The 20270-nt window shown below is 42.4% G+C and overlaps 2 protein-coding genes across 7 annotated transcripts in view; one reads left to right on the forward strand and one right to left on the reverse strand.

The window, feature by feature from the left end:
• ASZ1 (ankyrin repeat, SAM and basic leucine zipper domain containing 1) overlaps positions 1–13946 on the forward strand; it is a 33838-nt gene extending 19892 nt beyond the window's left edge. For 2 of the 3 annotated variants that reach the window (XM_053405911.1, XM_053405912.1), the window contains exons 5-13: positions 1287–1398; positions 2365–2499; positions 4826–4950; positions 5854–5929; positions 6591–6647; positions 8664–8776; positions 10102–10207; positions 11936–12049; positions 13657–13946. In XM_053405911.1, coding sequence (XP_053261886.1) covers positions 1287–1398; positions 2365–2499; positions 4826–4950; positions 5854–5929; positions 6591–6647; positions 8664–8776; positions 10102–10207; positions 11936–12049; positions 13657–13809 — 991 coding nt within the window. In that variant the 3' untranslated portion in view covers positions 13810–13946. Of the gene's footprint in view, positions 1–1286; positions 1399–2364; positions 2500–4825; positions 4951–5853; positions 5930–6590; positions 6648–8663; positions 8777–10101; positions 10219–11935; positions 12050–13656 lie in introns of all 3 variants that reach the window. The other variant, XM_053405913.1, reaches the window with a different exon arrangement.
• Positions 13947–17625: 3679 nt separating this feature from the next.
• The window catches only part of ST7 (suppression of tumorigenicity 7), a 98859-nt gene continuing 96214 nt past the window's right edge, over positions 17626–20270 (reverse strand). For all 4 annotated transcript variants that reach the window (XM_053405907.1, XM_053405908.1, XM_053405909.1 and 1 more), the window contains exon 15: positions 17626–17958. In XM_053405907.1, coding sequence (XP_053261882.1) covers positions 17863–17958 — 96 coding nt within the window. In that variant the 3' untranslated portion in view covers positions 17626–17862. The remainder of the gene's footprint in view (positions 17959–20270) is intronic.

The following is a 20270-nucleotide window of genomic DNA, read 5'->3' on the forward strand; positions in this document are numbered from 1 at the left end:
CTTGCCTCACCTCAGGGAACAGTATAACCATGTAAAAGGGTGAAGTGTAAATGACCTTTTAACAAAATTTAAAATGAGTGCCACAAACACAGAAAATAATGTCCCTATGGGAAATGCGATTATTCTGAAATAAAATGCAGAAGCAGTAACAGCCCCTGAAAGTCAGTTGGCAACTTGGTTATTGTTGAGTTTGAGATTGAGAAATAGAAAAGAAAATTTGTTGGTAATGCAGTAAGATATTTAACAGTGTGAAATCCTTTTCATAAAAAGGGCTTCTGTGACATTTGTCTTCCCTGCAAATGGTGATAAAAGTTGAATTGAAAATAAACAAATCAGAGTGTTGCTACAGCTAAACTTGCTTTGAACTTTACAACTTCCCACGTGGACTTGATGCTGACCTGCAACTTGTGAATGCATAGTAAAGTGTTATGTGCACAGGGTCTTGTTTTGGTGGCATTTGTTTGTGGGTGTCTATCAATGAATTGTCACAATATACTTTGATGATGTACTTTGATCACAGGTCATTTCCCAGAAAACTTTCCCATTCAGTTTACAGTAAACATAACCATAAGTTTGACACTTGCCCATGAAACATTAGCTCTTTGTCTATATTGCTGCAGGTGGATTTTTAAAACATTCATACTTTTAGAGAAAACACTTATCCAAGTTACAGATAAATTCTTGAGGTTGCAAAACTGTTACATTAGTAACATATTTTAAAATGCAATAAAAAGAAAACATTTAAACTACCATTTGTATATTTCTTGATTTTATTTGTAGGGAAGATCAAGCTGGTTAACACACAAATGTTTTAATGTTAATTGGACTTACAACTAATATTAGCTGAAACACAAAATATTAGGTAAAGAAGCTTACAAATGTTACAAAATATTAGGTAAAGAAGCTTACAGATGTTACATTGGTCACTATGGAATTACCCATAGGGTTTTCTTCAAGCAGGACAGCTATGCCAACCAGCACACTGTGTATACTTTAGCATGTGTTGAGGCATTCCAAATATTAACCCTTTGTCCTCTGCAAAGCCAAGAGTCTACAGTGAAATGCAACAAGCAAAGTTTGTTTCTTTAGTTGTGCTTTCAGCATTGTTTCCATTGTTGTTTCAAGGCCTAATGTGTTGGTGGTTCACCATTTACAGTATTACTGAATAAGTTTTACTAAGGTTTTTGCACATGAGAAACATTATATGAAATATTAACAGAATAAATAGTGTTTGGATTAAGAACACAATAGCTGCTTTAATGGATATTTAATGGATTTTTCCTTAGGAAGAAAATGACTCCATTAATGTATGCAGCCCGTGATGGCCACCCTCAAGTTGTAACTCTTCTTGCTGCTCATGGATCAGAAATAAATGCCCAGGATGAACGTGGTTACACAGTAAGTGAGCTTTATTCTAAGCAACAAGACAGACTTTAATTATTTCTGAAATGTGCTTAATCTTGCATCATTCACAGATTTTCTCCCCCCCCCCCGTTTTTTCATTTGCTTTTGGAGGAGAGAAGGAAAAATACTTTACTAAAATGAGGGGGTGCCCCTGACACAATCAGATTATTTCACATACATTTAAGTTTTTTCTCAGTTATGAAGAGTTCACGTGTAGCCAGGATCCAAAGAAGGGATATACAACAGAAACCACATATAAAATAGATTTGCTTATGTTTTTTTCTTTTTCTGAAGTAATAAGCTTTTTTTTTTGTTTTTTTAATTGGACCCTGGCTTTCTCTTCAGCCCTGGAAACTCCATGCTGACACAAATGGTTGATTGATGCATGATTTTTTCCCACCTTACTCTGAAGTAGTCTATTGATTTCAGGAATTAAAACAGTTTCATTATGCTGATGCTGGATCCGGGTGAATGATATAATCTAACTGAAGAACAGTATAGTAAAATTCAGCTAATCTAGCTGAATTCCATGTAAGGAAGAACACATACTGGTGTGAATGTTAACTTTTGCAATCGCAGCTCTGCTCATGGTTGGACTTTCTCATCTCCCTTCCTGCCAGTTTCCTATGGCTCCTGAAAATCCACCCCATTTCAAGGATTGGAGACCCTCCAGAGTAGCTTGAGGTGTGGTACAAGGGACTGTAGCTGGAAGGGGGAATCAGTCATGTTTGACTAAGAACTTGTACAGGACAACTCTAGATTCAAGCCACAGAGCTTTCACTTATATATTTGAAAGAGTAGAAGAGAACAAACAAACAAACAGTATGTTAAGCTTGAATAGCAGGCAGGATTGAACCGAATGAGACATTGATTCAGTGGTAATTTATGTTGCAATTGCTTTCCTTATCCAGTTTTAAAGTACATACTACCTAATAAAGACAACTTAATGCCTTGTTACAGGCATTAACGTGGGCAGCACGCCAAGGTCATAAAAAAGTAGTCTTCAAGTTGCTCGAATTGGGAGCTGACAAATCAATACAGACCAAAGATGGACTGACAGCAGGAGAGATTGCAAAGAGCAACAAGCATTCAGAGGTACTATTTTGTCTATGGTGTCAAGACTTGAGTTGAAATGCTTGTCTGGACCGTCTAGAGGGGCTGGGAGCTGGGGGCACTGTTATGCAGTGGTTTCGCTCCTTCCTCCTGGGCCGTGTTCAGAAAGTGGTGGTGGGGGATGAGTGTTCAGACCCCTGGGCCCTCACTTGCGGGGTGCCTCAGGGTTCCGTCCTCTCCCCCATGCTTTTTAACATCTATATGAAGCCACTGGGAGAGATCATCAGGGGGTTTGGACTGGGTGTCCATCAATATGCAGATGATACCCAGCTCTACCTCTCTTTCAAATCAGAACCAGTGAAGGCGGTGAAGGTCCTGTGTGAGTGCCTGGAGGCAGTTGGAGGATGGATGGCGGCTAATGGATTGAGGTTGAATCCTGACAAGACAGAAGTACTGTTTTTGGGGGACAGGGGGCGGGCTGGTGTGGAGGACTCCCTGGTCCTGAATGGGGTAACTGTGCCCCTGAAGGACCAGGTGCGCAGCCTGGGAGTCATTTTGGACTCACAGCTGTCCATGGAGGCGCAGGTCAATTCTGTGTCCAGGGCAGCTGTCTACCAACTCCACCTGGTACGCAGGCTGAGACCCTACCTGCCCGCGGACTGTCTCGCCAGAGTGGTGCATGCTCTGGTTATCTCCCGCTTGGACTACTGCAATGCGCTCTACGTGGGGCTACCTTTGAAGGTGACTCGGAAACTACAACTAATCCAGAATGCGGCAGCTAGACTGGTGACTGGGGGCGGCCGCCGAGACCATATAACACCGGTCTTGAAAGACCTACATTGGCTCCCAGTACGTTTCCGAGCACAATTCAAAGTGCTGGTGTTGACCTTTAAAGCCCTAAACGGCCTCGGCCCAGTATACCTGAAGGAGCGTCTCCACCCCCATTGTTCTGCCCGGATGCTGAGGTCCAGCGCCGAGGGCCTTCTGGCGGTTCCCTCATTGCGAGAAGCAAAGCTACAGGGAACCAGGCAGAGGGCCTTCTCGGTAGTGGCGCCTGCCCTGTGGAACGCCCTCCCATCAGATGTCAAAGCGATAAATAACTACCTGACATTCAGAAGACATCTTAAGGCAGCCCTGTTCAGGGAAGTTTTTAATCTGTGATATTTTAGTGTATTTTTGGTTTCTATGGAAGCCGCCCAGAGTGGCTGGGGAAACCCAGCCAGATGGGCGGGGTACAAATAATAAATTATTATTATTATTATTATTATTGTATTCATAGGTTGCTTAGCTACATTAGAGGCATAGTAAACATTAGAGCTGGTATAATAATTCAGTGATAAAAAGCCTTCTAGTCTGCGAAGAGTTAAAGCTATTCATGCTGGTTCATGCACCACAAAGCCAGGAAGTTGGAAACCAAGGCTGATGCCTTAACATGTGTGCTCTGAGATCAGCAACAATATTATGCAATATTGTACATTGTGGTTGCTTACACCTTGCTCTCTCTGGATCCACACATTTTCCTGGTCTTTCAGACCCCATTCCAGATGGGGACCATGGGGTGCCTGGGGCTAACAAAAATTTCCCACCCCGCCATGATCCTGCATTTTGTTTGCTATTCTGAATTTGGAACTGCAACATGAAGAGATTTCTACCACTGGGCATTCTGCAAGAAATCTAGGGTTGCTTTGTAACCTGAGATGCTGGGTGATAAAATATGCTGGGTGCTATGGTATTGCAATTGAAAAGAATTGTCAAGTGGAAGGGTTAAACAGCCTCTTCCAGCACACAACTTTTGTTTGCTTCACATTGCACTTTCCCAACACCACTAAACAACAGAAAAAATGTGAGGGCTCATGTTTGTGAGCTCAGTTGTCTGCCTTGATGTTCTGTGTAAGTCCTTGTGATTACCTTTTCGGGGCAGAGGGAGGAGTGACATTGGCCTACAAATGCACTGACATGTAAGCAATGAATTAATTCCTACCTGTTCAGATTCAATATGTTCATCACCTCCACACTGCCAAAATTGCACCTTTTCTTGATGCTTCTGTATCTATGCAACGGGATTATTTTCAAAACCTTTTCTCAGTTATATGTGCACATCACTTCACACTCAACATTCTGCAGTGCACTCTAGAATGTTACGACAGTTACATGCAGCAAATTTTAAAGAGCTTTCGTATCTGAAGAAGTGTGCATGCACACAAAAGCTCATACCAATAACTAACTTAGTTGGTCTCTAAGGTGCTACTGGAAGGAATTTTTTTATTTGTGTTGTTTTGTTTTGTTTTGTTTAGACCTATTAGTAAACATGAAAAACAATCTGTCCTTTGATATAATATTAACAATTTATTTTTAATTATTCTCTTAGCTTTTTAGCTTACTTTCATTGAGTAAACACCCTTTCCAAGAAAGATTCAACAACCTGACTAAAGAAGAGGCTATTCACAAACTTCTGAAAGCAGTTCCCAATACATTTAAAAGCCAGAAAACCAGGTAAAAAATAGTGAATACTAATGTATTTAACTTTGAAAGTATTCTGCAATGAAAACTTTGTCCATTGGACAGTTTAAACACAGTACAGTACACCGTTTAAACACTTAATTCTGTTCCCTTTAAAAGCACTTCCATTTAAAACGGATACTAAAATTCAAGCTGCAGTCTCTTAGAGCTGCTCTGTGGTTAGAGAGAAGTTCCAGCAGTTGCATAGCCATTTGTATGCCCATAAAATGTTTCAGGGTCAGAGATGTACACTGTTGGTGGGATGGGTGTCTTGGGCGGGGAGAGGAATGATTGATTCAAGGGCAAGCTTGGCTCTGCAAGATCCAAGGCCCCTTCATTCCTCCAACACCTTCCCCTCTCAAAAGAACGAAAATCGTTGGAAACTGCATAACGGTTGTCAATTGGGAGGGAAACGTGGCGGGAAATTAGAATGTAGGTGATGGGAAACCACCCTAGCTGCTTTGAACTGGCAGGGCATAGATTGCCACCATGGATTTTGTTTCTTCCTCTGTCCTCCTCAAGAGTGCTCTGCTAGTTGAACTTCAGTAAGGTATTTGTGTATTGTACTTACAGTTCACTCATTCCTTTGCCTCTAAGCAGCTATAAAAACCAGCTGATCAGGAAAGTAGTTTTATTCTTTTAGCAGAGATATAAATAATAACATGTATTTGCCTTTTAAAACTTCTGGTGCAATTAAAAAGACCCATTGCATGAAGGATGCGCAAATTAGCTGTTGATAAGGGGGTTTTTTGCCTCTGCATTATTATACTGGAACTGAATTTAAATCAATATTTTTAATCAATATTTGAAAGGCAGCAACAGAATATGTGTCATTTTATTTCTTAGATTTGCTCCAGTTATTTATACTTTTATAATAATCAACCAATATATTTATAGTTCTTATTCAGCCTTTGGCGACCTGGAGGTGTTTTTACAAGGCCTTGAGCTTGAACATTTAACAGAGGTCCTGAAGGTAAGCTTTGAAAGCTGTGAAAACATATATGGGTAATGGCCTTGGATCTAATGGCGTCACGGGGCCACTGGATTGGGTACTGATTCCAGTTTGATTGTGAGGCAGGAGCAAGGAAAATGGGCTATTAGATTTTTGCTCCTGCTTGACCAAAGCAGTCACGTTAACTTTAGCTCTCATTCTTCCTACTTCTACTCAGGGTAGTTTCTTGCATTTTATTAAAGCAATGAGATATGGGGTGGTGTCCAGTTGGGTTGTGTCTCCCTGACAGAAGGTACCAGTCAACAGAATGAAAAAGGAGGCAATTTTTGGCTATTTTCCCCACCCACTTGCTCCCTCTTCAGAGCAGGTTTGGGGTGGGGGAGAGTGAGAGGTTGCAAGAGGAGAAAGAAATGGCCAAAAAAGTCTTCCTCTCTGTTGTCCTATTTTGGAGAATGTGCATTTAGGCTTCAGTACTACACTCACTTGAGGCACATTGAACTTATGTCTGAAAAGATACGTTGTAGGATTGTGCATAATATTAACCTAGATTTGTGCTTTATGTTTTATCCACTGTAAATATCCTTAAAAGGTTTTGATATTTTGTTGGGTTTATTGATGAGGGTGGATTATTATATTCTGATTTACAGTGTTTCCTCTAATAAAATATTTTTGTTTCATACAGGAGGGAGAGATTGGTTTAAGGGAGCTTTTGACCATGGGAAACGAGGACTTTACACAGGTTGGCTTAATGCAGATGTTTCTAATTTTTCACACCACACAACATTTTTAATATTGATGTCCATTTTAATTCGTTAGAATAGTGATGGTGCAGAAACTGCTTTCTTGTCTGGTGGGCCCACTATTGGTCTCATCTACACAATCTGCCGGAGCCTGTCTTCTCATGTAGCAGGAATTCCTAACTCACCTAGGGTTTGAGATCCATCAGCTTCCCTCCTCTGGTTTAGCTGGCCAGTCGAAGCCACTTCAGGGGTGTGGCTGCTGTCGCATGTTGACAGCTTGTAGGAGCCACAGGTGAGAGCTGAGTGCAGGGTAGGGACCAAAGCTACCCCAGAAGGAGAACGATGTGGTCCCCCCACTAGAGGTACTACCCTTCCCCTTATACCCCATACACCCCAAGGGAAGCGGGGGCATATGAGGCTTGTCAACCTGGGAAGGTAGCCCATCCAGGAGAAGGAAAACTCTGATCCTAAACCTCCGCTGTCTTGTGTGATACCTTTGGGTTTAGAAAAAGACTAAGGAGTAAACCCTACCCAAATCTGTAGTGGAGTCCCTAAGAAGGTTGGATGGTGTCTTGTATGCTTCTTTCCGGCAACTCCTGCAGCCAAGCTGGTGCTTTCCTTTGGACCACATCAGCGAGGCTAGTAGGAAGGTCATTGCCTGGGTAGCCCAGGACCTCCATACACACTGCCTAGGCTTGCACCCCAGGGAGGTCACTTCAGTGCTGCTAAGGCAGCCGTTTGACCTCACCCCTTCCATTGTCTCTCGGGGCAGATGGATGCCAACATCAAATGTGATGGCATTTGTGCAAGGAGGTACTTTGAATTCTTTTTTGGTGTTCCCTTCAGGGAAGAGATCATCTTCTCTACATGGTGTAACATAAATCAGTACAGTGGTACCTCGGGTTACATACGCTTCAGGTTACATACGCTTCAGGTTACATACGCTTCAGGTTACAGACTCCGCTAACCCTGAAATATTACCTTGGGTTAAGAACTTTGCTTCAGGATGAGAACAGAAATTGTGCTCTGGCAGCGTGGCAGCAGCAGGAGGCCCCATTAGCTAAAGTGGTGCTTCAGGTTAAGAACAGTTTCAGGTTAAGAACGGACCTCCGGAACGAATTAAGTACTTAACCCGAGGTACCATTGTATTAGCGCATAATCATGTGCTTAAGTGTTCATTTTTAAACAATTTTATAACTACAAGGTTATAAAGCTCTCTGTTAATTGTTTGGAAATAATATGAGCTGAATGGTGAATATGAATTCAATCAAGGAATTTCAGGAAAAGAGGCTTATGGAGCACTCCAGCCCACCATTGACAAGTTTGGTGTGGAGTGGTTGAATTAGTCAGACACTAATGTCACTGCAAATGCAGAGCTCGCCTTCTGCCTGCCAAACGTACAAGGGGGTAGAAATGCTGTAGGTAGGATACTCAGCAGTAGAAAGCCCCCACATAGGGTGTTCCAGGGGGGGGTGGCTAGACCAGTCCTGCTGTTACAACGTGTGACTTCATCAGGGCTAATGTGGGCCCGAATGCTGTACCAGCCGCAGGCATGCCCACCTACTCACTATGGCCTCTGGACACAGCAGGGCTGCAGGTGTATTGGTCCTGTCTCCGGCCAGCCAAATCCACCAACCAGGCACAAAGAGGGTTTGGATTGCAGTGCCTTTTACGAAAAGATCCCCCCCCCAATCAAATCACTTCATCAAAAGACCAAGCAGATGCTTCCTGTTTTGTGTAGTAGTTGGAAATTAGTTGAAGTTTTAACTTACAGCTTTAAATTACAAATAAATACATTGGAAGATATGGATTTGCCCTATATGTATAATATTTATTGAACCTAGCTTGGTGAGATTGTAGTACAGTTAGAGGATGCTCAGCCCTAAGATGCTGAAACTTGTTCTTCCATGATGTAGCCTTCATGGACTTAATACCAAGCTTTTTGAGTTTTTAAAATCCTGTTTTATTCTAAATTTCTCTGTTTAGATGTTTTGATTTTTTTTGTTTTGTTTTAGCTTGGAATTACAAATGCCAGAGATCAGCAGAAAATCTTAGGTGCTGTTAAAGAAGTGCAGATAGAAAAAATAAAGTTGGAAGAGTTGTCCAGTGTGGTGAATTTGGAACTCAGGTAAAGCAGTTTGATGGAAATACAAACATGCACACTCTTTCGTAGTAGTACAGGCGACAAGCGTGTGTTGTGTTCCAAAACCCTGCTCACATAAGTGAAAATTGCGTAAGTGGGGAGCACTCTCTGAACACCCTTTAAATGCCCTCTGTGTAGCATTCTCTCCAATTCAGATAACAAATATTGAATTGAAGCTCGGGGGCCAGCAGGAGGCTGGAGGACATACGGGAAAGCAGTTGCTGCTGCTGTGATACCCCAAGCACCAGCTGTTATTGGGGAGGCTGCGCAGCATAAACAAAGCCTCACTGCGCCTCCAGTCTCTTCTCTGCCCTCACTGAAGTCCTCTTCAGACTCTGGAGAGGGTCTCCTTGCAAGCCATCTTTAGCTCTCTCCCTCCATTTCTTGGTGTGGATTACATTATTTAATTCTTTCCCAGCACTGCGTATATGTTCAGTCACACACACGGGTGTGTGTGTGCCTGTAGTTGATTGGTTTTATTTGTCTGTGGCACCATGGCCATTACAAAACATACTGCTGGGAGAAATAACTACAGATGAGTGGTGAGTGGAAATAACTACTGTCTCCTGCTGGGACAGACACAAGGTGAGCGAAATATAGGTGGGTGGAAACATATCAGAATCCCTGCTGTGGGTGTGGGAAATGTAATATGACAGCCCCCCAGATTTGTGCAGTTGTAAAGTTCCCCAGCGGCAGCCATAGAATGATGAGTTTGGTTATATATTTATTCCTCATTTTAAGAGCAAGTCTACTGTTTGCATATCTGCTTCACCTTACTTCCGTTTTTAAAATTACTACGTGTTAGAGCAGGGTTGAGGAGCCTCAGGCCCAGCAACTCTGTCCAGCCCTCAGGATTCTCTCTTTGGGAAGAGGCTGTGCCCATCTGGTTACCTTCCCTTTGCTCAGGCCATGTCCCTAACCAGCCTTGCTGTGATCCCACCTCATGTGCTTTTTTAAAAATAAGTTTTTATTGATTTTCTTTTCTATCATTACAAACACCTCATGTGCTTTTTGGCTGGCTAGAATGCATCCTTGAACTGTGAGAGATGTGTGGGTTTAGGATGCAGAGGGTTTTTATGTGTATGGAAACCTCTGGCTTGTGTGGCTAAAATATAACCTACTGTACAGAGGGTAAGAGTTCTGCCCACTTTTTGCCTCTGGCTATACCCACTGCCGGCATGTGGCCCCCTAGAGGCACCTATGAGGGAGTGTAGTCCTTGGGCTAAAAAGTGTTCCCCACCCCTGAAATAGAGTATTAACTGTTTCTGTATAACTGAGTATGTAACTATTGTCTCACTTCATTTTTACAGTGGTGACGAGTTTCTTTCTTTCCTTGTGAAGCTAAACAAACAGTGTATGCACCTTACAGCTGCTGTGCAAAGTGCGGTTAATCAGTTCCCTACAGATGCTCACAAGGTGAGCATATGGTACTGTTAATATTTTTTTTATATAAAATAGCAAACATATGCTTACAGTATATGTGACCAAAATGGGTCTATAATATATTGAAGGTCCACTTTAGATTTAAACCTGACATAATTATAGTCCTCTTTAAACAAGCCCTCTTCTGTTTAAAGCAATGAAACACAGTTAGAGAAGCAACTTTTTCTTTCTATGTTTGGTGTTGGAGGTATCCCGCAGTGAGTCAATGCCCTTTCATCTAGCCCATAATACAAAGTTCTAATACTTAACTCCAAGAGTCGCAGCGCTCGTTGGAGCAGCACACTTACTGTACTTGACTCATCCTAGTTAAAGAGCTTCACCTACTGCTTGACTTCCATTCTCACTTTAAATTATTCCTTAGAGGAGCCAGCATGCTAAACCAACCCATATAACAGCTTTCCCTTACTGGAATCTGCATAGTCATTTGAACAGCTGAGGACTCTAATACTGAGACTCATATCCCTAAAGATAGGGTTCCTGGTGGCCATCAAATCAGCCAGAAGGGTATTGGAATTCACCTTTCCCAGCTATGCGACTGAACTCTTCTTCTTTTATCTCCTAGATCAGGCATCCCCAACCTGCGGCCCTCTAGATGTTTTGGCCTACAACTCCCATGATCCCTAGCTAACAGGAGCAGTGGTCTGGGATGGTGGGAATTGTAGTCCAAAACATCTGGAGGGCCGAAGGTTGGGGATGCCTGTCCTAGATAAAGGCCCTATTTCATAAGTTAAGCTCCTGTTCCAAGTCTTCCCATCCCTCTGAGCAGGCTAGACTTGTATAGAGGGCGTATTAAACGTATTGTTTGTTTCAGATACTGCAACCTTACATATTTTCACCCCAAATCCCTAAGAGAAAAGAGTTGCCCATACATAACACCTGCCAACACTGCTACATATCATAGCTCACTTCTCCAGAGCAACAGGGACATCTGCAGCTCTTTCCGCAATCACCTCTGTCAGAGGTATGTCAGCCCACCACAGTGGTTCACAGCTAGTACATTTAGTGAGCAATACAAAATACTGTAGACTACACCATAGCAGACTTTGGGAGGAGAGTGCTCCAGCATGTTCTCCCAACTTCCTAATTCAGCTGCTTCCCCCTTAGAATGCAGCTAGGAATCAACCAAATGTTTAATATCTCCTATGACAAACATAGAATGGAGCATTGGCTACTCACCAAGATGGTTCTTTCTGGTTTGACATATGGAAGTATCCAAGATTAGTCTATGTTCTCAGTGGCTGATATAAACAAAACACGACACTGGTATTGGGCCTAACCTGGCACTATTTTTAACACATTCATAGGGCCAGCATTGATTTACCCATTGCAGTTTGCAGCATTAGACTTCTTTTGAGGGTCACTTGATTCCTTGTTTTCCTGAGCCAGTGCAAATATATTAATCCATACTAAGTCATTGCTGGAATACCTCTGTACACATCAGAGAACTCTTGTAGGGCACAACCAATTTTCCATTCCATATTTGTTCAAATAATTGTTGATTTACTGTTTTGCCATTATAACAGACAGATGGTATTAAGATATGTTCGCAACGATACCAGTAAACGCCCCCCCCCGAAAACCAACTAACAAAAAACATGCTTTGTGTAGCTGATCAGAATTGAGTTTAGTGGTGTTGTAAAAATGCTGCTCTAGTTGTGTATAAACTACATTTCAGATAAGTAATGTTATATTTCTTGTTAGTTGGTTCTTGAATGGAGTCCACCTCAGAAGCTTGCTAATGTTTGTGGAAAGCTTGTTTCCAGTGCTGAGGATCTGACTGGAGAAGCTACCAAACTGAAAAGCCTCATGGAAAAGGTATGCATGTTGTAAGACACATAATGCATTCAAAACCATTACCAAAATATGGGCAACTTTTCTAGTACATGTTGATTCACGCAGTGTGATAAACCATAAGATTGCCCTTGAATAGTATATTTGAATTGTAGATTAAATGTTTGTCAATCCCAATCATCAATATGGGGGGGGGAATAGTGGAAAGGGGTAGACATGAGGGTCATTATTAAATATAATCGGCTTATTTTGAAATCTGGAAGTTTCACAAACCTGTGCTCTGAATTGCTGGAGGGCTGCTCATAGCAAAAGTCCATTATTGTATAGTTCCTGTTGTGTGCCTTGAATTGATAATTTGGTTTATATTTGATAGGTCCCTTAAAGCACAAATTGTTAATTACGTGAGGGTTTAATGAGCAAAATTTTAATGCTGTTTGGAGGGCGGACTTTTGGAAGCTTTCTCTTTCGGTTTTAGTTCATTTTGGTTTGTCCTGCTATTGGTTGTGACAAATTGCCTATTAGTGTTTAAACTCAAATTTCCAACAAGCCAAAACATGATTCCTGAAGTAAGTTGGTGTGTAGGTGGGTAGAAGTGGAAGCATGTGGAAGTTGGAAGCTAAGTGCATCTTCTTACCTGCCAGGTTGTTTGTTTTTTCATTTGAGAATTGAGACTGAGAAAGTTGTTCCTATGGCTCCAGTATCTGCAGAGCGAACTTAAAACCATCTAAAGAGCAGATGGAACTGCATTAGCATGATAGTAGTTTAGATGGCATGGCTGCCCCACTATGAGTGGACAGATCCCACAAGAAGGGAAGAAATAGTCTGGTTACTGAGTGGTTCTTTTTGCCTGGACTCTGGCATTTTGTGTATTGTATGTTTGCTTATTCTCTCTTGGTTGTTTGTAATTATTTAATTTGCCATAATTATCGGAGGTGATTTTGTTTTACTGTTTTGTTATCAAATAGCAACATGTGAAAATGGTTTGTGAAGTTTTGTTAATTCGTTTTTAGTTGTACTTTGAATTGTTACATAATGGCAAGGCTGTAATTTTGCCGTAACTACGGGTTGTAAATTTCTGAGTACAGCAGAGCTTTCCAAACTTTTCATGTTGGTGACACACTTTTTAGACGTGCATCATTTCGCAGCACAGTTTTACTAGCAAATTGGAGGTTAAACTAACCCTTCTAGCCCTGGGAGCAGCGTGGGGAGTGTTCGTGCGACACACCTACACACTGCAACTGACATACTAATGTGTCGTGACACAGTTTGGAAAGCTCTGGAGTACAGTAATGTAGGAATAGAATATTCAAATCAAAAATGAATTGGTTGTAACCACAATTCTGGGTCCAAACAACATAGCAAACTGTGGGGCAAGCGAGACCCAAGAGTAAAAGTCAAGGGTAATCTTCTGGCTGCTCAAGGGAGGGGAACACCCAAACCCAAGGCTCACTGCATCTTGGGTTTGTTGCAGTAAGTTATTGTTTAGATTTGAGAGCAGCCTCTGCATATATATGCATTGCTATTGTTTAAACCACATTCTTAGAAGTATAAATATCTAAATTTAAAGTATAGTGTACTGTGGTGTAGACATCTAACATTCTCTTTTCATCCAACTCCATGTATTTTATCAGCTGCATGATGGACAGAAAGATGATCCTTGCCGAATACAACCTTGGGTGGAAAAACGCTGGTGGAAGAAGCCTTTTGTTCAAATAGTAGCAGTAACGTTGGTTGGGTCTGGTTGTGCCATCTTTATCATGAAGTTAACTTTAAGGAAGAGCTGAGCTGGGAGTCATACATAAAACAACTTTTAAATATACTTTCCAACATCTTGAATTATGGCTAAATCTGTTATTTGTATTAACTTTCATGGTTTCAGGAGTGTCAGTTTTATAATAGTAAAAGCATTGTAATTTCCATATATTTGCTTCATTGTTTTTTTTAAATTATAGAATCTCTTCTCCTTGGCTCAATTTCTGTCTCCTTTTCAGATACCAATCAGGAAACTATGCTCTTCTTTATTGCCAGTTTATAGCATATTCTCCTTCACAGGACAGCCAGAGATGTGCGGCAAGGGCTTCCCTTAACAGGGATAGATAACCTGCTGGCTGCAAGCAACTGATATTTCTCCTCCTATTTTGTGAATGATGAGAGAGACCGTTGTTGCTTTGGCCACCAGGCAGCCAGTTCAGTGAGGAGTTCTCAAAGGGGGGAGTTTCCCAACTGGTCCCCATATCATGGGTGCTGGCTGGCATTATAGGAGATCCCTCCAAAGGAGGTTGCAGCTATGTTGGGTGGAGTTGCTGGAACTCCCATGCACAATTTCTGTGTTTTCCCTTGCTGAGGGACATTATAACAGACTCTGTTATTAATTATTTAATTTGCTGTAATTTTCGGAGGTGATTTTGTTTTATTGTTTTGTTATCAAGTAGCAACATGTGAAATGGTTTGTGAAGTTTTGTTAATTCGTTTTTAGTTGTACTTTGAATTGTTACATAATGGCAAGGCTGTAATTTTGCCATTACTATGGGTTGTAAATTTCTGAGTACAGCAGAGTTTTCCAAACTTTTCATGGTGACACACTTTTTAGACGTGCATCATTTCGCAGCACAGTAATTCAGTTTTACTAGCAAATGGACCGCCATGAGAAGAAGGCTATGTCTGTGGCGTGCTGAACTCTCCCTGAGTGTTGGCCAAAGTGGAACTGGAGAGACATGGTAGGCAGGAAGGTAGAAATGGTCTCTTCCTTCTCTGAAACACCTCAATGACTGCCAAAAGTAAGGTGCTTCATGTGAGGGGCTCAAAGAGGCAGCCTTGCTACTCTGTCTCATGTCCATTCCTTTAGCAGGAGGCATGCAGAGTAGAGAACCAAAGAGTATTAGGGTCTATCACTATCTTTTTAAAAAATAGCCTATAGACCTATAAGCTGCTCCCAGGCAGTAGCTCAGGAACAGAAAAGCTACCCGGCTCTTCTCTAGAAGGCAGAGCCCAAACCTGGAAGGTGCCTTCTCTCCAGAAAGGACATAATTCTCTCTCCCCCCCTCCCCCGCTTAATTGGCTGTCTTCTTTCTGTTCCACTGTCTTGCTGACCAAGAACCAATTGGCTTCTGTCCTTTGTAAATTTAGTTTATTTTTATGTCAAATAAATCTTGGTTCTTATATGTGCCTATTTGGATTCACTTTATTTTTGTAAAAGCATGGTTTTAATTAAAAAATACTGCATATTCCTAAATTGGACTTGGTAATCCTCCGGGTCCCTTCCAACTCTTTGATATGATACTACATACACACCCTACATCCTGATTCATAAGTAGCATTTTTCTACTATTGAAATACTTATTTGGACCTGAAGGTTTGTACTGGGTGCTAGATCAGAGAGACAGTGGAGATTCTGCTGGTAGCCCATCCACCTTGGTGCCGCCACAGAGAAAGCAATCTCCATCATGCTATGGAAAACCTCAGAACATTCCTTCTTTGGGATGTCATTTCCCACACAGAAGCTGCTTTGATTGGACTTACTTGGGATTTCCTGGTTGTCATGATAGTCTCAGAAGTCACAGAGCCCAACACACATATCAGGTCATACCTTAGATCTGCTTTTTTCAACTGGTTGATGGTTCAGTAGAAGGTTGTAGTGGAAAATATCCTGTTGTCTGTCATGGGCAGACCATGAGCAAGGTTTGAAATGCTGATGACAGTGCCACCTGCAACAACATAGGACTCACTGAGCCCTTGGGACTTAGGGAATCTGATGAATTAATTAATGCTATGTGGGATCTTCTGACTGACGTGGCTGCTGCTTGTCTTGGAGCCCTGGTCCTGCTGGGGAACAGTGAGATAAAGAAGGCTACCTGCACAGTTGCTCCCGAATACCCTCTCTGGAGCAGTGGACCTCAGCCATGTAATTCATGGAAGAGCTCCTACTGGCTAAAGTGGGCCTAGTGACAACTAGAATGTGGTCTCGTACGGAATACAACAGAAAGCAGGTAAGAACACAGTATCGTGCCTTTTGTCCTAAAACAGTTTTACAGGGTGATGAAGGAGGACATGTAGCAGGGCCTTCTCGGCGATGCCTGACAAGAGTTCCTCTGCTCATAATCTTTCAGATAGTTGTGCCCTTATTTCAGCAGCCATTTTGAGGTCAGGGCCAGTGGATATTTAAATAACTGCACCTTTGTCCTGCACTTGGTGTTTTCTTTTTTCCTTTTTAACGTGTTGCAGATTTGTAATATTTTGCAGACACTTTATTTTGTCACCCACCCTGAAAGCCCTTTCAAGTTACGGGATTTGATATATTAACATTTACATAGAACAAATTTAACATCGGCTAGCAGAGATGTGGAACAAGACTTTAAAGTCCAAATTATCTTTGAAAATGGTGGGTTGGATCCAGAAATCAATAGGACTGAAGTGCAACTAACAGTCTGAATCCATCCCCATAGGTACGGTGTAGCCTTATGCATGTCTACTCAGAAGTTAGCTCCATGGAGTTGAATGGTACTTGCTCCCAGGTAAGTGAGTACAGAATTGCCACCTTAAAAATGCAGACTAAACATTGGCCCTTGATGCACATATTAATATTTTGTATGTGAGTATGCACACTAAACACCCAAAATATTTTAGAATTATGTTTGGTAAATGGTTAACTGGTGTCCAGTTTTAGCTTCATGTGTTTTTTTATTGTACAGTTTTGTGTTTTATTGCTGTAAACTGGTTAGATTTTTTAAAATGACAGAGCAGTATAAAAATGTCTTAAGAAACAAATTGATTAAATAAAAGGATACCCTTAACCAGGCAGGACCCACTTTTCTGTGTCTCCTCTGCTCCTGAGGTAGCATTTACATGATCTAATTATGCCAACAAGGGCAGAATTACCCTCCTTAATGGAATGGCATAGTTGGGACTTGCCTGGTCAGCCCCTGCCACAAGTTTAGGTTATTTAAATATCTCAGCAGCATGGGAGCAGCTCAGAAAAGCAGATAAGGCAATAAGTAAAGAGTTCTGGTGTGAGAAATTCTTTACAAAGGCCTAATTCATTCATATTTCCAAAAACACTTTTGAATGCGGAGTTGAGATGGCAATTGCCAAGTGATTGATTGTCTATCAATCACTTGACAAGGCTTGTTTCCTTTTCAGAAATAGTTGTCACTAAGGGCTGAGACGGATTAGTATTGTAAGTACGTGGGAGCAGAGTTGGACCCTCTCCACCCATGCCATTTTCCTCTCAATGCTACTATGCCTGCTATTTCCAAAAGTGGAATGAGACTATTTGACCCCTCCCCACCCCACCCACCTTGACTACCTCATTACAGTTTTTACTAATATTTCCTGGGCATTGCAATAGAAGAGAGTATTGCTGCCATTAGCTGTAATGCAGGTGTACAAATATTGATCCTTTGCCCTGCTTACAAATATCCGTAATTACTAGCAGCACAGGGGTCTAATGCACTGAATCAATATGGTTAATTAGCACTTCCTCATCGACGGAGCCTAATAGTGCTTTAAAATATTAAAAGGGGGGGTTCCACTCAGGATTAAAATGGAAGCACATCGAGGAGCTTAGTGGTGGGAAATGTGAACAAAACAGTATTAAGACTATATTGCTGCAATACACAAAATTTTATTCCCCCCCCCCAAAGTTTTTTCCCCTTTTGTTTTCTGAAAGCAAAATAGAATAGAACCAAACATCAATGTATTTTGTACAACAACAAAAATTATAACAGACAACCCATGAAGAGCTGAAAACTGCTTCCCTTTTTTAAAAAATCATGCTTTCTGGTCAGCAACAGTAAGTTGGCACAGAAAATGTCATGGCAGTCATTTCGGACTATTTTCCTTCAGATCCTTGTCAGCTGATGCCAGAGACTGGAGGGCAGGATGCTTTCCACTTTTTCCATCACAAAGTTCAAGGGGGCAAAGAGAGTGCTAAGAAACTGCAAAGCAAAAAAGAGTGATCATTTGTTGGGGAGAAGATAAAGTAGTTTTCTTAATACACATCTTGTTTTTGCAAATAGTCCGTATACACATCAACTTTTGTATTAAATACTATGTGGGCTATGAGAGAGATTAGCTTTCTGATTTGTATGCAAATGTCTTTTTGTCTGCTTTTTATTTAGTCGCTGGTTTTGATGATGTTCTAACATCATCTAATTTGATGATGTTCCTTGTTCTAACCTGGGTTTTTGTTTGATTTCTCATTGTTTCCCCAAGATTCTGGTTTTTTCCTATTTTCATAGCATCTGTTCATGCTATGTTGTCTCACTTACACTGATGGACTTCACTTCCCTCTCTTTCTGCCCCTTTACTGTTCTCATCCCAATCTCTACTTCTTGGAAAGCTACTTTACCGGGCATGCTTCATCGTACATTTTAATTATGTGTCTATATTTTATATTTCAGTCATTCTTGCCTTTGTCTTGTACTGGGAAAGTCACAGTAGTTGGTATCTGGTTTTTAACCTTGTGATATTTATCTGTTGCTGTAGCACGATGTCTGAAATATACCTCAGCCACTGCTTCCTTCTCACCTTAAGTGAGGAAGAAGCAGGCAAGATACATCGCCCAACCCCATACTGCTCTGGCCTGTGCAAGCAAGAGTGCTTGATCAGCTTTCTGCATGCCTCAACATCAAGGCCCCTGCCCTGGCTTGTACAAGCCAGAGAGGCCCTTAAACCACTCAGCTAATGGGTGGAAAGTAGGCCTGGGTGATGTATCAATGCATGGGCCAGAGCGCAATAGTGGCTTCGCTCGGGGGTATATTGTAAGGTTACCAGATTTTCTTCAATGAATCTGGGGACGCTTTTCAACTTCAATGGATTTTGTATGGGGGCTGATTTGTAAATCCGTCCCGGGGACATCTGGTAACCTTAATATATTGCATGTGAAACTGCCGCTGCTCCTGAGTCCCTCTACAACCAGCACCCAGCATGCTGAAGGAGAAACAAGCTGCAACTGGGCGTTGGTGGTAGAGGGACTTGGGAGCAGCAGTGATTTCATTCCCAATATACCCCCCGGGTGAAACTGCCATCATGGGACCATACAACTGGGACCAATAGTTTGTTCTTTCCTTGGCTGCCTGGGCAGGGAGCTCATTTAAACTTCTCGTGGGGCGCGCAGCTGCCGACCCCTTAGCGGAGAAATCTAACGAAGTCCAGGCCTCATGAGCTGTGGGTTCTGTTAGACTTCTCCACTAAGGGGAAGGTAGCCTGCCTGACACCCCCCCCCAAAAAAAGTGGCTGAGGCAGGCCCATATGCGCCTCTCATCTGCTGCCTTTGGAGGGTGGTGGGGTCAGGCAGGCTACCTCTTCCTTCCAGGAGAAAAAGGTAGCCCAGTGAATGAAGCCTGACACTGTGCTTTCGCCTGAGAGGGTGGGCTGCATCTTTTCTCCTGGGGTGGTTGGCCACTCCAGGCGTAAAGAGGCAGTGTGCCCGCTCAGGCAAAAGCAAGCAGGAACCTTTGACAAAGCCCACCCCTCTAGCAGCTCATTTCCCCAATGCCCAGTGAGAGGAACAAGCTGCATCGGCCCCAGCAGGTGCTGGGGGTAAAACCATCTCAAGTTTCCTCAGTGGGAGTTCAGCGATTTCAGCCCAGCTCATCGTGGGGCTGGGGCCAATGCAGCTTTTTCCTCCCTCTGTTTCAACATCACGGTGTATCACGAGATCACAGTGTTGAAAAGCTGACATCGTCCAGACCTAGTGGGAAGTGTCCCGCAAGCCAGAAGGGAAAGGGGAAGGCAGCCACTTGAGCAGGCTGCCTCTCCCTCCTGGTCAGTTGCTCCAATGGTGACTTGGCGGGAGGAAGGGCCTGCGCACACGCTGCCTCTTAGCTGATCAACGCTTCCATACACCTCCAACTCCCTTGAACCAGAGGCCTTGGTTTTGTGTGTGGCTTCCTTAAACTGATCTGCTGAGTGGCACGCAGCCTCCCGCCCACCCCTCAGCAGAGCAGTTTAAGGGAGCATCCCCATGTTGAGAGGCGGCAGGTGTGCAGCCTTTGCACAGGTGGAATTTTTGAACTGCTGATACATCGCACCTCCCTCCCTGTGATGTATCAGCAGCTCAAAAAGTCTGAAACAGATATTGCGATCTGAACACCGTACCGGTTTTAGTAAATTTTGTGATTTTATTGCTCAGTAATTCTTTATGATCAGAATCCAGTGAGTCAGCATGTTTAAGATACAGAATTCTAAAAATGTTTTGAACTGACCCTTAATTCTATCGACAGGACTATTTACCAGGAAGGCTGTC

Source organism: Podarcis raffonei, chromosome 10 (genome assembly GCF_027172205.1).
Source record: "Podarcis raffonei isolate rPodRaf1 chromosome 10, rPodRaf1.pri, whole genome shotgun sequence".
Classification (NCBI taxonomy): Eukaryota; Metazoa; Chordata; class Lepidosauria; order Squamata; family Lacertidae; genus Podarcis; species Podarcis raffonei.